The 16,929-nt window shown below is 38.0% G+C and overlaps 2 protein-coding genes across 5 annotated transcripts in view; one reads left to right on the top strand and one right to left on the bottom strand.

Annotated features, from left to right (window-relative positions):
- dpy19l3 (dpy-19 like C-mannosyltransferase 3) overlaps positions 1-12,231 on the top strand; it is a 49,238-nt gene extending 37,007 nt beyond the window's left edge. For all 4 annotated transcript variants that reach the window (XM_073859209.1, XM_073859208.1, XM_073859210.1 and 1 more), the window contains 2 exons: positions 5,613-5,768; positions 8,198-12,231. In XM_073859209.1, coding sequence (XP_073715310.1) covers positions 5,613-5,768; positions 8,198-8,389 — 348 coding nt within the window. In that variant the 3' untranslated portion in view covers positions 8,390-12,231. The remainder of the gene's footprint in view (positions 1-5,612; positions 5,769-8,197) is intronic.
- Positions 12,232-14,792: 2,561 nt separating this feature from the next.
- The window catches only part of LOC129446963 (neural-cadherin), a 273,221-nt gene continuing 271,084 nt past the window's right edge, over positions 14,793-16,929 (bottom strand). Inside the window, 1 exon segment of the mRNA XM_055208521.2 lies at positions 14,793-16,864. Within this exon segment, the coding sequence (XP_055064496.2) occupies positions 16,313-16,864 (552 nt within the window). The 3' untranslated portion in view covers positions 14,793-16,312.

The raw sequence follows: 16,929 nt of genomic DNA on the forward strand, positions 1-16,929 counted from the left end.
ATGTTAAGAAGTGGTACACTTCATTGCATAGTACCCACGTTTTGGTTTGGGTCTGGTTGGGTCAGCTCACCTCATTTGGCTTGGTTAGCTTTCCATCGAGTTTAGTATCACTTCGGAGCGTATAGGCGTGTCATTATATTTGTGCTGCCTACTGCTGTGAAATCATACAAGTGAGAGCGTCGTTGTACATTCCCATACATTGATTTATTTCTCAGTCCACCACAAAATTAAAATTGACCACCATAAATAGATGTTTGCACATCACTTTAATCACTACCTCAATATCGCATGACAGTTTCTGTACAAACACCCGTGGCGTCGGTTAACGCGCTCCACTGAGATTCATTTAAGTTGCATTTAAGTATATATGCGGATGTGTGCATCACGAATGTGTCGCCACAAACTACAAGTCTAGAAAAAAAATGTAATGGTTTTCCTGATTCTTAACCTGTGGATGTTTTTCATCGCTAAAATGAGTTTGGGAACTTATAGCAGAGATGACAACAGGTTTACTCGAGACAGCGCAGGGTAGCATGAAGGTAAAGCTAATCTTTTACATTATAGCGATGACGCTGGTAGTGACGATTCTCTCAGACCAATCAGTGATCTACAGTGTTTTCGCATCACGTTTTGGTATCAGCTCGGGTTGCTTGGAAACCCCGACTGAGGTGGTACTAAAATAAGTATCGGGTACTACGTACTGCACCCAGTGGAAAAGCCCCCAAAAGTAAGGTGACCCAAACCGTGGGTTACTATGCAATGGAAAAGCGCCAGTACAGTAGGTAGGATAGGCCACTTGGTTCGAGTCCCTGCCAGGTCAGGTGGTCTTTCTGTGTGGAGTTTTCATGTTCTCCAAAGATATCAAATTGCCCTTGATCAACTTGTGCATGGATTAACCAGTTCTCGCCGTGAATATAGCCATAGACGCTGGAATGTGAAGAATGAATTTTAGTGAGTGAAGAGTAAAGAAAGAAAGAAAGAACAGGCCAATGTCTGATGAATGGTACTATACAAATCAAATGATAATGCAATGTGCAAGAAGAAATCTAAGGATGTGAACAGCTGGTGGAAGGCCAGACTGCTGCTCTACAGTTCTCGATTCAATCAGAGCATTGATGTGATGTGAACTGATCTAACCAGAAAAGATCCTGATTAGTACATTAGTACACAATGAAGTGTGATTCCCAAAGGTGTACTACTCCATTCCATTAATGACTAAATAATTAGCCTTTTGCTTAACCAATGGTTTAATACTGTGGTATACATTCCCCTCTACACACTTTCCTAATCACTTGTGCACACTAATTCCTCCACTAAACACAAACATGAAATATTCTGTTCTAGTTTTCATAGAGAGACACTTTTTGAAATCCCAAACTACTTTTTTTGGAATTATGTAGGGCTGCATCAAAATGTCATTTACCAAAAATTGTCTAAAAATGCAATATAAGAAATGTTTTGGTTTGGGCTGAAAAAGAAAATGTGAACAGAGGCTTTATTTATGCGTTTCGTGTTTGTGCATGTAAATTCCAGTTCCGTAAAGCCATCACTCTTTGTCATCGGCTATTAATGCGCAGAGACTGTCAGGCTATTTAGTGCAACATTGATGATTATATGTGGATGTCTCACAGGCAAGAAGACAGACAAGAAAAAGCTTCCTAGAATACACCATACAACTTGCAATCTGTTCTTTTATTCTATGTAAAAATGTATTTACAGTGGGGGAAATAAGTATTGAACGTGTCAACATTTTTTCAGTACATAATATAAATTTCCAATGATGCTATTCATATGAAATGTTCACCAGACATCAGTATTAACTCAAGAAATCAACAAATGTAAAAAAGTCAATAAATAAAGTTATGTGCAATAAAGTTGAATGACACAGGAAAAAAGTATTGAACACGTTAAGAAAAAGCTAGTCACCAAGGCAAGGAACCAGCTGAAATCCATACTAGTGTTGTTGTCAAGACCACCCAAACCTTGCCATCCACTTAACACAATGCGTGTTTTTAGTAATAAAATTAGAAAAATTGTCATTGGGAGAAACTTAAACAATGCTTAAAGCAACACTATGTAGTTTCCATGTAGCAGCTAGGAGGCTGCTCAGGTTGCAGCAGCAGTACAATTTGTCCAGTTAAAAGTTGTTCTATCACTGAAATAATTTTAGAGACATTATTTAAAGGTTAAAAAACTACATAGTGTTGCTTTAAACAATGCCAACATCATTTGCCAAACTGAAATAAACTGCATAAAATTAATGATTCGTGATGTGCCATCATTTGTGGTCTTGAAATAAAATTCAGAGACCGAGACGAGACTGAGTAAAAATTCGGTCGATTCCAAGACGAGACCAAGGCCTTTAAAAAGTGGTCTTGAGACTCGAAACACTAATCCATACACTGCAAAAAAACAACTTTTTTACTTAGTATTTTTTTGTTTTCAGTAGAAATACGATATCTAAAAATTCTTAAATCAAGATGTATTTTCTTGATGAGAAAAATGATTTAAAGGGGCATTTTTTCATGTTTAAGTGCTATAATTGCGTTTCCCAGTGCTTCTATCAACCTAGAAAATGTGAAAAAGATCAACCCAGTAACTTTGTTTTGGTAAACCATTCTCTGCAAACACGAGAAAAATTAGGTCATTGAAATTTGGCTCCCCTTATGATGTCATAAAGAGATCTTATTATAATTATACCACCCCTTAATCTGCACTATCCAACCACGGCACTACCATTTAGTGCAGAGAGAAAGAGAAAGAAAAAGTAATTGACAGCACAATTGAGTTTCAATTACAACAAACCACCATCATTGTGATCAGTGTTTGCACTTCTTCAGCTCATTTGCATTTTAAAAGACACATCCAAACTGGCACATTTTTGCACACACCTACAAAGTGGCAATTTTAACATGCTATAATAAATTATATATATGGTATTTTGAGCTAAAACTTATAAAAAAAATTAGTAAATTAGTGCTCAAAAACAAGCAAAAATATCTGCCAATGGGGTGAGAAAATTATTCTTGAATTAAGTGTTTAAGAAAAAAGTTAACTTATTTCAAGAATAATTTTCTCACCCAATTGGCAGATACTTTTGCTTGTTTTAAGCACAAATTCACAAAAATTAGTTTTTTTTGTCTAAAAACTAGACTCATTTTCTTAAGTCATTTAGCTCATTAACAAAAAACATCTTGATTTAAGAATTTTTAGATAATTCGACTGAAAACAAGTCATTTTTTTGCAATGTAAGTATTTAGAAAGTAAATACATTTCCTATCAGTGCAAATTATTATCAATTGGGTTTGTAAATTGATGAGCTATAAAATGGCTTTTTGTTACCAAGGTGTCACAAAGGAAACATCTCATGATGGGTAAAAGCAAAGAGCACTAGACCTTCGCAACCTTGTTTTTGAGAAACATATTGATGGAATCAGATTCAGATGTATTTTAAAATAAAAAATCATTACTTTTTCATCAACCGGCCTCGCACAGGAGCTACTCAGTAGCCTAAGAGCTCCATAAAGACTTGGAGGCAGCAGAGAAAACAATAAGCAATGCACTTCGCCGTCATGGCCTCTACGCACGCTGACCCCGCAACACTCCATTACTGAAGAAAAGGCATGTCGAAGCTTGTTTAAAGTTTGCTGCAACTCATTTGGACAAACCTATGAAATACTGGGAGAATGTAGTCTGGTCAGACGAAAGCAAAATTGAACTTTTTGGTTGTTTGGAGAAGAGATGGCACTGCACATTACCCTAAAAACAATATACCAACAGTGAAGTTTGAAGGTGAAGCATCATGGTGTGGGGCTGTTTTTCATTGCAAGGGACGATGAATGGAGCCCTTTACCAGAAAATTCTTTACAAGAATCTGCTGCCATCCACCAGGATGATGAAGATGAGATGTGGTTGGACCTTTCACTAGGACAATGATCCAAAGCATACAGCAAAGGATACTCTCAATTGGTTTCAGAGAAAGAAAATCAAGGTGTAAGAATGGCCCAGTCAATCACCCTACTTGAATCCAATTAAACATTTGAATACATTTTGTAAGAATCGCATAGCTCATCAATTTACTGACCCAGCTGATAATAATTGGCACAGATAGGAAATATAATTACTCTCTAAATACTTAATGGATTTCAGCTGGTTCCTTGCCTTGGTGACTAGCTTTTTCTTAACTTGTTCTATACTTTTTTCTGTGTCATGTAACTTTATTGCACATAACTTTATTTATGGACTTTAATGTTGTGAATTCTTTATATTTGTGTATTTCTTGAATTAATTCTGATGTCTGGTCAGTACAATGTTTGCAGAATAATTGACTTTGAAAATAATGCACATCCGCGGCGTAAAGGTTCGTGTCTTGCCGCATTACCACCTTGGGTGTGCACTATTTTTGAATAATTCAAGTGCTCGTTGTCAATTATTCCTTTTTATATCGTGACCAATGTGTTGTTGTAGGGTAAATATGTGCTTTTCAATTTGAGATTTTTAAAGTTTAAAGTCTTTGGTTTATTTATGGACATATCAGAAGCAACATATCTGAACTCTGAATGTATGAAACTCATTCCAGACAGAAATGACAAAATCAATATGCATAATTATGTAGTTACTGTATACAGTTATAAAATTATGTTAAAGGACAAGTTCGGTATTTTACACTTAAAGCCCTGTTTTCAGATTGTTTATGATGAAATAGAACGGTTTTGACTGAAATTTTGGCATATGCGCATGCCCCGAGAATTTTCGGGTGTTTGTTGTTTCACCTCCCACCTCTACAATGGGTTTATAGGTGCACTGGAACAATCCTTCCTAAAATGCATTAAACTTTTGTTTACAAAGACGTGAAACTCACCGAGTATTCAGGGGTGTTCACTGATATGCTCACACAAAAATTGCTGCAATAGATGCTTTTCAACAGGTTTTATCGTAGTTTTGTCCAACTCTATTGACTTGTATTAGATGTGCTGTGAGGTACGGTATTACTCCGCGCCGGGAACTTTGTTTGTATTCTTGCAATTGGCAATGGCGGATTATCGCCACCAACTGGGCTGGAGTATCTATTATCCAAGCTCTCAACGGAAGAATATACGGGTGTGAGGCGTTTGGAAAAATAGGTCCACAAGTTTACAATAAATGCTAAAACACCTGTTGGAAAGCATCTTTTGCAGCTATTTTTGTGTGAGCATATCAGTGAACACCCCTGACCACTCGGTGAGTTTCACGTCTTTGTAAATGAAAGTTTAATGCATTTTAGGAAGGATTGTTCCAGTGCACCTATAAACCCATTGTAGAGGTGGGGGCTGATACAACAAACACCCGAAAATTCTCAGGGCAGCCGCATATGTCGAAATTTCAGACAAAACCGTCCTATTTCATCATAAACAATCTGAAAACAGGGCTTTAAGTGTAAAATACCGAACTTGTCCTTTAAGACTAGATTCATATGGTACATCATTGGTCTATGCCTCAATCAGGAATCCAAGGCTGGTAGCTCCTGAATTGCCCATTCTGTTATTTTGCACCTGCCATTTTTGGGTTTTAAGCATCGATCTTTAAGCACCATGTTACAGAATCCAATATCTTTTTCTCTTTGTTCCCCACAGGTATATCAGATCTACGCACGTCAGTCTGCTGAAGAGGTTCATAAAATTCTCAGCTCAGTTGGAGCCGACTACATCGTGCTCGAAGACAGCATCTGCTACGAGCGCAGACACAGCCGTGGCTGCAGGCTGAGAGATCTGCTCGACCTGGCAAATGGACATGTAGGTCAAGCAAGGCATCTCCAGCTCATGGCCACACATTGCACTTGATCCGTTTACTGTATCTGAACCGTATCAGGATGTATCTTTCTTTGAAAGAACCTGTGACTTTTTCAGAGCAGATAAAACAAACAGCTTTGCCCTTTACCGAATTCTTGATGTGGCAATAAACAAATATCATTTCGGGAAGACGGAAGTCACATCATGTGAGAAATGATAACACCACCGAGAGCCAAAAAAGATTTTGAAAGTTAAAAGGAATGTCTCAAAGATTTTTGTGCGTCACATCATCTTCATGTTCTTTCCCACAGCTCTTAGTCATTAAATACTGCTGTTCTCCTTCTCTTAGTATTACATCGACATTGTTTGCTTTCTCCAGCATAGCATGAGAGTGAGCATTCACCCTGCATGCATCTAATCAATCTTAAGTGACTTCAAGTGGTTGGGTAACTTGATTGTTCTTGTGTACCTGATTAGCTATTATTGTTCAGAAAAATCTGAAAAGCATGCAACATTTCTAGGGTTGTTTCCAATTCCGATACTAGTACAAAAAAATCTGACATCGGAATCGAGAAAATACTTGATCCCATGTACCGATACCGTTTGCTTAAACAAGACCTAGTTATGCTTGCTAATGCTAAAGCTAATGTTAAAGCTAATGCTGCAAATCGGAATTCATCAAACCTGCTAGCCGTATGTCCGCTTGTTAGCAGGATTTCAGACCAGGGCTTTAAACCAGATTTTTTCCCAGTTGGTTTTTTTCCGTACAGAAACAGTATTTTAACGTTTACGGTTTTTGGTTCAACCCTAAAATTGACGTTCCTAAACTGGTTAGAACAAAAAATAAAGTTCCCGAACCGGTTAATAACGTTCCATGTCAGCTATGGGAGATTCAAATAAGTAGGCTGATCATTAGAACATTAAACTTAAATTATTAGTCTACCAAGTCTCTATCTTGTCATCAAACATTAAACATTAACTACATTTTGGCTGCACTTAGTTTTAATAAAATACCTTTTTTGTGCTTTTATATTAAAAACTGAAATGCCTTTTACTTAATAAAATTGTTTCTGGAGTTTTAAGTTTTAAAGAGATTATTATCTTATGTTATTTATATATAATATGTTTTATATTCCTAGTTTTTATATAGTTATATTCTTTCAGTTTACAGTGTTAGATTTGTGGCTGCATTTAAAGTACTTCTTCACTTAAGAAAAAGTAGTAATATTACTGTCAAATGTATTTCAGATAATAAAATACTCTAGTTTACTGTATGTATTTGTTCACGTTTTATTAAGGAATAAGTCTGACGCACACCATAAAATAATTCTATCAGTTCAAACAGGCGTACAGCTATATACAAATACACAGCCAGGTATCGGATCAGTACTTGGTATCGGTCGAGTCCGGGGTCTCGTTTATAAAGCAAGTTCCTACACAAAAGTTGTGATCTATAAAAAAAAAAACTTGATGGGAAAATTGGCTTGCAGGGTGGGATCTGAGGATGATTCATGTACGCAAACATTAGGTGATCTGTTATTTATAAAGGGAACATTGCTTTGTTTTATAAGTCGTAATATTTTTTGGCATATGTCATTTTTGGCTTTTGTGCGTACGTAAACTTTTAGTAAGGATCCTACGCACTGTTTTATAAACGAGACCCCAGGTATCGGAGTCGGTATTGGGAAGGGAAAAAGGGTATTGGAACATCTCTAAAAATTTCAAACTTTTAAAACCAGTGCGTTTGCATGTCTGCTCAGTCAGCATTAAAAAGTCATCTCCACCACATCCAAAAAAAAAAACCCTGTCTGTAAATAGCTTGTCAGCGGCTGTCACTCAGGTTCCCATGCCTTTGAAAGAGCTCACAGAGATTTTGCCTCTCTTGCTCCTCTGATCCGTATTTCTGCCAGGCAATGAAAGAACCTCTCGCTTCCTCTTTGATGCAGTCAGATACCTTCAGGCTGCCTCCAGCAGTCCGTGTCTGCACTTCAGTCCCGTAACTTGTTCTGTGTGAATAGGTTATTTTAAATAAGTCACATTTCAAACTCTTCTTTTATCATGAAGATGTTTTTTTATGGTTGTTGATTGTAGACAGAATTACCAAAAAAAGCAATGTGCATTGCACTACTGATGAAATGTGCTTTGTGGGATATTCATTTTGCTCTGATCTCTTCAATGGGTGCAGACTCTGTCTATCTCTAGGTGCTCAAACTGATCCCACAGCAGTATTCCGAGGCCTTGCTGTTAATTTGGGAAGATTTATCAAAGTAAATGTTTAAAAACCTCAGGGCATATTTTCTTAAAGATTCGAAGATGAAGAAATGAAATGCTTCTCAGAAATCTCTCTGCGCTTCTGAATTTTAAAATGTATTGAATTAAATTGACCGCCTCTTGGAAAGCTGCTTTAATTTGCTTGCATGTGTCTGTTGCATATAATGGACGGTTCTGGGGAAAACGAGCCGGATCTGGTCCCGGCGTCCCACCCTCGGTTTTGTGAGGCCATTAAGACGGACGTGCCTCCGTATTCATCCCTCTTCACTCGAGTGTTCAAAAACAAAACCTTCCATGTGTGCAAACTAAAGAAACCCAAGAAGAAAAAGAAGGCAGACAGTGGGGCGTAGTGCAAACTCTCACAGTCCGCCGTTGCCCAACTCACTGAATGGCTGTACGGCCCATCTGGAATGTGCAGTGGCTGTGTGATAATAGCAGGTGTTTGTGTGCGTGTGTGTGCGTGTGGCTGTGTGCATGAGAGATCAGAGAGATGCCTGATTGAGCCAGCACGCGCTAGATGATTTGATGTGTGTTTGTGTGTGTAAATCATGTTCTGAGCCAGTCTGCTGCAACAGGAGTTTAACATGAAGAGAGTGGAGGAAAATCTCTTTCGCTACACTCTGTTGAGCGCTCTCTCTCTCTTTCTCTCTCTCTCTCTCTCTCAACATCATTCCTCTTTTAACCCTTCCTCTAAACAAACATTTACGCACATTCAGTGCCAGTAAGGGCACAGGTCACTCAATAACATTTCTGTTACATACTTACAACATTATTTTATTTCGTGGAGAACACAATGTGAATTTTATTTACAATTCTAGAAGAATTATTTGGAGTTAAGGATGATTAGGATGATGTCAATGTCCAAAATGATGAATAAATATATTATAAAAGTGGTACCATTGATTTTTAACGCTATGTTGCAGGTTTTCAGAAGCCATGTGTAACCCTGGACCACAAAACTAGTCATCATTTTTGAAATTTGGATTTCGTAAATAATCTCAAAATAAGCTTTACATTGATGTATGGTTTGTAAAGATAGGACAGTATTTGACTGAGATACAACTCTGGGAAAAATCTGGAATCTGAGGGTGCAAAAAATCTAAATATTAAGAAAATCATCAAACGTTGTCTAACGGAAGTCCTTAGCATATATTACTAATAAAAATATTTTTTTTTTGTGATAAATTTATGATAGGAAATTTACAAAAAATCTTCATGGAACATGATCTTTACTTAAATGCCCGATAAATGCCATTTTTTAAAATTAGTTTTGTATCAGGTCAGTATTAAAAAGTAAATAAAATCAACTGTGTTATTCTATCATTTTTTTCTCAATTTTTTCCCAAAACGTGATAAACGGCAGTCCTCCTCCTCTGCAAAATGCAATAAATCCGTTCAACAAATCACAGCGCACCATTCCACGCATTGTAAACAACAATTGCGGTCCGTTGAATACATGGAATCTTAGTTTTCCTCATCTTGTACTTCTTGATCAACAAACAAACAAAAACATTTCATTCAAACAAAATAATACTTTGATGGCATTGATAAACCTGTGGTGGTTTTCTGTGGCGAGGAAGAATCTAATAATTTACGCGAGAGGCACTCGGGAGACGGAAAAATGCCGGTTGTTGCTTGTTCTCACACGACAGCATCAAGCTTCTTTCATGCTAACACATTAAACGTATATAACATGGCAACGATGAAGGCAGATTTATATGTTGATTCAATAGATTTACAGCATTTTAAAACAAAATTGTCAAGGATTTATTTTATTTTGTGGAAAAAAATAATCAGTTTTCATAATAAATCTTTGAAAATCAAATTATGGATTTGAATTTTTAATGTTATTATAACCTAAAGATCCTATGTGAAAGTTTGTAACAGAAAATAGTGGTTTTCATCTTGTCACTTTCTTGGTATAGAAAACATGTTTAACCAAAATTAGTCAAAATGGATTTATTGCGTTTTGGAACCAAACTCTTTAAATATACATGTGCTACTTATGGTTTTGTGGTCCAGGGTCACCAATGATTTTTTGTGTGAGGAACAAAACAAAAGTACCCCTATCACTCCTTGGCCCATCATTTAGTCAGGGTCAGGGAGTTGCTACTTCTCGAATAAACTCTTAGGTTTGATCTTTTCAATGGATGAGTTGATTTACAGAATCTAAATGATTTGTTTACGAATCAGACGGATCTGGTTTTCAAGTTCAATTCACTGACTTAATTATCTGTTTGCAGCAGTTAACAGCTTACCGGAGTGGAAGATTCTAAATGAATAGAAACTTTTTTGTGCCAAGCTATGGACTTTTCTAAAACCGCTCGAATCCTTCGGATCACTTGTATTTTTCATTTTGGAGCTTGACAGCCCCTGTCCTCGTTCGTTTTTATAACAGAGACGGGAGCGCACAGGATATTTTTCAAGAAACAAATCTAACACAACTGCTTTCACAACCTCATTCCTCTCTCACATTTCCAACCCAATGAAGTGAAGAAATGGAGATGGGGCAAATGGTTGGCAGTAATTGGAATTCACAAGAGCAGTTTGGGGTAATTTGTGTCTATGGCGGTGTTGTCATTACATTTGCCAAACTGTTGGCCTGTGTCAACAAACTTGGGCTTTTAGACTCAGCGCTACATCCTGCTGTCTGGCTGCTTTTAATGAGAACACAGTTTCGTACGTCCATACATCTAAAAAATGGCTGCTTTTGGTTCCTCTAACAATGACAAATCTGGAGAATCAACCTTACTTATGGGTGCCAAGAATGTGCCATTAATCTTTATTGTAGGAATAAATTGTCACACCACTGTTGTTACTTATTCAGTGTACTAATTAGTGTAGGATTATAAATTAGCGCTTGCCATGTTGTTGTTACAGTTATTTTTCTTGTTTGTTCTTATTATAGCTTTTATAATGAGCTCTTCAAAGCAGACATCTCCAAATCACACCTCAAAAAAATAATTTCCTCTCTCTCTATATATATAATTGGGAATGATTTGTTTAGGTGCATTTTGGAGATGTTTGTATGGGAGTCAGAGATTTTAAACTAATTTACGCAAATGAAATGCAATAGTCTTTTTTTCATGATTTTTCCAGAGCTGCAGAGACAAGACACACATTCCTGTTTTTTCTTTATTAGCCATTAAAGGTGCAGTTTGTAACTTTTAGAAGCATCTCTTGACATAAATTCAGTATAATATACATAACTATATTATTTATCAGTGGTGTATAAAGACACTACATAATAAACTGTATTGTTTTTATTATCTTAGAATGAGTCGTTTTAATCTACATACACCACGGGTCCCCTCACATGAAAGTCGCCATGTTTCTACAGTAGCCCTAAATGGACAAATTGCTCTACAGAGTGCGTTTCGTCACTACTGTATTTTGTCTTAGACGACAACATGTTTGTCCTGTGGCTTCTCTATGCGTTTCTGTGAAATGTAGACTGAGCCGTTTGTTGCAATTCACAACCTCATTGCTAGATGCAGCTAAAATCTACACACTGCACCTTTAATAAATTGTATTTAGGGTAGTGAAACTGAGATTTTTTGATCAGTGTCTTTTTAGCACAAGCTGTAACATTTATTAAATGGTCAACAATGATCCATCTTCTGATATAAAGGATAAGCTTTTAGCACATGAAAAAAATACCTTTTCATTTTCAAAAAAGCTCTGTTGAACTAAACGTCTTTTACTGAGCTGTTGGTTTAATGAATCATCTTTTTGAAAGACCTTTTGAAGATCTTTGGGTTGTGCAAAATTCTTTCTGATTACTTTCTAGACAATTATTTTCTGTTTGTAGCTAGAGGGCTGCTCGATGACACTCTGTGATTGTATTATGATACGGTGAAACAGCTATTGTTATGTTACCTGTCAAACAGTTTATATTAAAATCTTTCCTTTGCACAGTGTCTCTGTCACAACACATCGTCCCTCAGCAGATGATCATATGTGGTGTTAGCTCATAATGACTTAGTACAGTATGTTGACTTCGTTAGCTGTAAGAATTTTGTGTATAGTTCATTTTGATTGTTACATTGCACTAGTTTGTACTGTGGTATGTCATGCAAATGAATGATGTTCTTTTATGTAAAAGTGTTTGTCATTATAATTGCCATCTATGGTATGCCCTATGTGTGGTTTCCATTTTTGTAATAAAAAGATCCATTTGTTGAATGCTAAAGCGCTCTGGTATTACACAATTATTTTTATCATTTAAACTCAAACCACAAAGGCAATTTTATGAATACAGGTTAAAGGATTAGTCCATTTTCTTAAAAAAAATCCAGATAATTTACTCACCACCATGTCATCCAAAATGTTGATGTCTCTCTTTGTTCAGTCGAGAAGAAATTATGTCATTCAAGGATTTTTCTGATTTTACAGTTTTTACAGACGCTAGGATACATTTCTCAAAACTTAGGTCACTTCTGCAAAACTTCGCACAGTTCTCCTAACCAACTTTCAGCTTGGCAAAGCAGTTCATTTCACATTCAAAATGCACTACAACTACCAAAACATTTTATTCAGGTCTCAAATCAACTCATTCTTCCAGAACACTAGCAAAGCTTGACAGCCGACAAACACACTTTGTCACCCACAAAACAATGACCTAAAAAACACTAACAACATGTAGCATTATACAATGTTTTCTTGTGTAAAACAAGGACACATCTCTGTTTATAATTCACTGCAGTATACGTTACTGGAATGAATCAGACATGATGCAGAATTCGTCAATATTTTATGTAGTTTATTTTTTTCCACTGCATAATTCCAAAGTGCAAGAATTTGTATACACACCATCCACTGAAACAGATACAAAAGCTGTGGACAGCTGTGGCTGGTCCAATTGTCCAATTGTCTTTATAGCATTTAATTTTAAGATTTAAAATATATTATATTAAAATATTACCGTTGAAATGTAGCAAATTGCTGTCTTATTCATAATTCATAATTTTGTATTATGTTATTGTTTTAAACATAAGTTTAACAGTTTTGAAAACAGTATGTAAGCATGTGCAAATTGGCCTGTACGTACAAAGAGTTTTGGCAGTTGTTGCGTCTGAGTGAGAAAAGAATTAATGAAATTTGAGAGATGTAGTCATTGAATGCATTTTGTGCCAAAGCAATGACAATTGACCCTCAGTTTAGCCCACATAGACTTCTGTTGTGCTCACTGTGTGAAGAGTTTTGCAAAAGTGACCTAAGTAGTGAGAAATGTGTCCTAGCGTCTGTAAAAAACTGTAATGGAACCCAATACTTAACAGTTTTAATGCAGTTTAAAATTGCAGTTTTAAAGGACTCTAAACAATCTCAAACAAGGCATAAGAGTCTTATCTAGCGAAACGATGGTCATTTTTGGCAAGAAAAATAAAAAAATGCACCTTTAAACCACAACTTCTAGTCTTCCTCCGGTCCTGTGCCGTGCCAGCGCAACCTCACGTAATACGTCATCACATCAAGAGGTCGCGGATGACATATCGAAACTACGCCCCAGTGTTTACAAGTGTGGAAAAAGAGGGCCGTTCCGACGTTGTTGTATGTCGAATGATACTAATTAATGTCTTTGTGTCAATTTATTGTTTAAAATGGTCCGCAAATGTGCGTTTCATACAAGTAACACGTGACCTTTCCACGGCATTACGCAATTACATGAGGTCGCGCTCGTCACACAGCCGCAGGAAGACGAGAATATGTGGGTTAAAAGTGCATATTTTTTATTTTTCTTGCCAAAAATGACAATCGTTTGCTAGATAAGACCCTTGTGCCTCATTTGGGATCGTTTAGAGTCATTGAAGCTGCGTTGAAACAGCAATTTAAACTGCATTAAAACTGGTAAGTATTGGGGTCCATTAAAGTCCATTCAAATGAGAAATGTCCTGGAGTGTTTTCCTCAAAAAACATAGTTTCTTCTCGACTGAACAAAGAAAGACATCAACATTTTGGATTTTTTTAAAGAAAATGGACTAATCCATTAAAGATTTGATGTTCTGCATTATTCCCAACTAATTACAGATTGTTTCCATATAAAATAACCCATTTACTTATCAAGAGACAAAGATATACACAGAAGAAATTAAAAGACTGGCTCAGTTTTTTTAAATATAGCAGCATTGAACAATAATGTTTACGTGTCATTGAAGCCTTAACAAAGGAACTCCATTTATTGAGAAAAGAGAACGAAAAGCAATTTAAAGAATGCAAATACAAAATGGCAAGATACTGTAACAACAAAAAGGAAGATTAAATAATTCATGGAAAAACAAGCTTTTAATAGAAACAAACCATTCGATCCTTTTATATATTTTTAAAGCAATTACATCTTTGATATGCACAAATGAGGTAAAAACATTATTTCACAAAATATAATACTGCGCTCACCACACAAATGAACAGGTGGCCAGAAAAATTGGTCTTGTGAGATAAGAAATTGTGTGATTGTAAGACAAAGCCCATTGTTTTCCTTTCAAAAACATTTTCACATTGTATCCTCTCCATACAGGGATGATTCCAATACCGTTGGATTAATTTTCTTCTTAACCAAGAAATAGCAAGCATTGCACATCCAGCTACAATTCTATCTTCACCTACAAAATCTTTTTTATGTCGTTGCTGCCTTTGGAAAAATTGGCACTTTTGAGATCCGTAATAAGAGTGACGACTTCTCCATCGAGTTTTTTAACTCCCATGATCCTTTGGTTCGCAGCATGACAGTGAACGATCAGTTCACATTAGGATTAGCACTCTGATGTCTTTTAACACACTCCTACTCTCCACTCTCCCCAGCCAGCCTGTCATGCTCCACATACTGCACATTCTTCCTTTAAAAAAAAATTTAATAAAAAAGAAATGATAAAAGGAAGGCAAAGAACATTGCCTCAAAATGCATGAAATACAAGGTTGGCATTTGAGGCCTCGTGGGGGGCGGCTACATGACTTTTAGTTATACCATTTGTAGAGTGGTAAAGCGGCACATAGAAGCTTTTCTTGCCTTCCCTTCACCCCATGCAGCTCACCACACGTCTTCAGAAGCCCATTACGTGTTACACGTTAGGGTCCGCCACCGACGGCACACGCTACCTTAGCTGCACGTCTCTTATGAGCTAAACGCATGAGGTACACCGCGCCTGTGAATAATGCGATGTGTATGAGGACGCTTCTGGGTTATTTATAGTGGGAGAAGAAATAATGATACGGTCGGGTAAGCTGGTTTGGTTAATAACAGGATATTTTCAAAAGGAAGCAAACTCCCACTCACGATAAGCTCACTTCAACAGAGCTCAATATCATGTTTGAGTCCATCGCCCATAATCTTTTATTTGTCTTATTAGATGTCACTTAATCTTGAGGACCTTGAGGGTTGTGTATGCAATGCTACCGCTCAGTAAAGCACAAGAGTTTTCATAGTTTTCAACCGTATGAAACTTCCTTCCTCATGCTAGGCACTCAACCTTGTCCCCAGCCTCCTCTGTCGTAGACGCATTTGTATTCCAGCTGTTCCTTCACTCCTTTTAGGCTGGAAAGACAGGACGCAATTTGTATTCCCGAGGAATGTCTCTTAAAATGCCAAACAATAAGGCTGCTTTCTGTTTCATTTTCTTGAGTGTTTCCCCACACATCTTCGGTTTTTATTGGTCTTTTTCCCCATAGACGGCTTCTTTCATCCATTTTCCAAGAGAATAGGATTTATGCAGAGGGTTGGGCAAACGGAAAAAACCCTGACGGTATCCGAAGTTATGATTGATGAACACAAGTGGCCACTCTGAAAGAACAAGCAGCAAACTGATTTCAGAAACTGGTCAATGAAAACCCTCCCAGTCACGTTGGTTTATTTTTCTTCCCCTCTTTCTTTTATTTAAGAACACATAGACCATACAGACATATAGAACGGGATATCAGGAAAGTTCATACCAAAGCACGTCCGAGGCGCTTCGCCACTGTCAGTTACAAAGACAACGAATGGTTTCACTGAAATCATTGTCAGCCGCAAGTCACTGTAATAAAGACGCCCGTACTGGGCTTAGAAATTGCCATGACCACAACTCGTTTCTTGGATTGACACTTCCCATTTGTTGCTCATGGAGAGTCCCAGATGTCATCTGGTTCTGGACACAGGAAGAGCATCCAATATAAAGTAACGCAACCAGAGCGAGCCAAAAGCAGGCATTTTCAGAATGAGAAAAATCCCTCTGGTTTTCTAGAAAAGTTTGTCGTGGTCTCCCTCCTCCCCTCTGACTGCATGAACTCGTCCCAGTGCTTTCTCAGAGGTCGCTGCCCTCCGCCCGTTCATACAGGGCTTTCAGCTTCTCAAAGCGCGGCCCCCACTCTTTCAGACTCTCGTGACCCGCCGTTCCCTCTTCCAGCCCAGCGGAGCTGAAGGAACTCAGCGACCCGGCCAGCGAGCCGCCCCCTTCGGTAGAGAAGACCTGCAGAGAGTCAAAGGGCGCCGTCTCTGGGTGCTGGTCGGCGTCGCGGATGATTTCACACAGGTAGCGGGCCAGGTCCTGGCTGGAGAAGGACAGGCTCTTGCGGGCCAGCTGAGCCGCTCGGCTGGTGTTTGCGGTCTGGCCTTGAGCCGGTGACCGGGAAGGAGGCACGTCCCGGCGGACGGTGGTGGTGGTGGTGCTGGAGGACATGGAGGAGGATGCGGTGGTCCCAGTGCCCGGTCTAGAGGGAGGGTCAGGCTGGCAAAAGTGTTGCTGTTGCTGCTGAGAAGGCGGGTGGTGGTGGATGGCTCGGGATCGGCTGTACTGCACTGACTGAGCTGGACTGGGCTGCAGAGACTTTTGGAGCTCTGCCATATCATAGGCGTTCTGAAAAGGAGAAGCCGAAAATGAAATGCAGGCGGCGGTGACAAATAACAAGATCATTAGCATTA

Source organism: Misgurnus anguillicaudatus, chromosome 21 (assembly GCF_027580225.2).
Source record: "Misgurnus anguillicaudatus chromosome 21, ASM2758022v2, whole genome shotgun sequence".
Classification (NCBI taxonomy): Eukaryota; Metazoa; Chordata; class Actinopteri; order Cypriniformes; family Cobitidae; genus Misgurnus; species Misgurnus anguillicaudatus.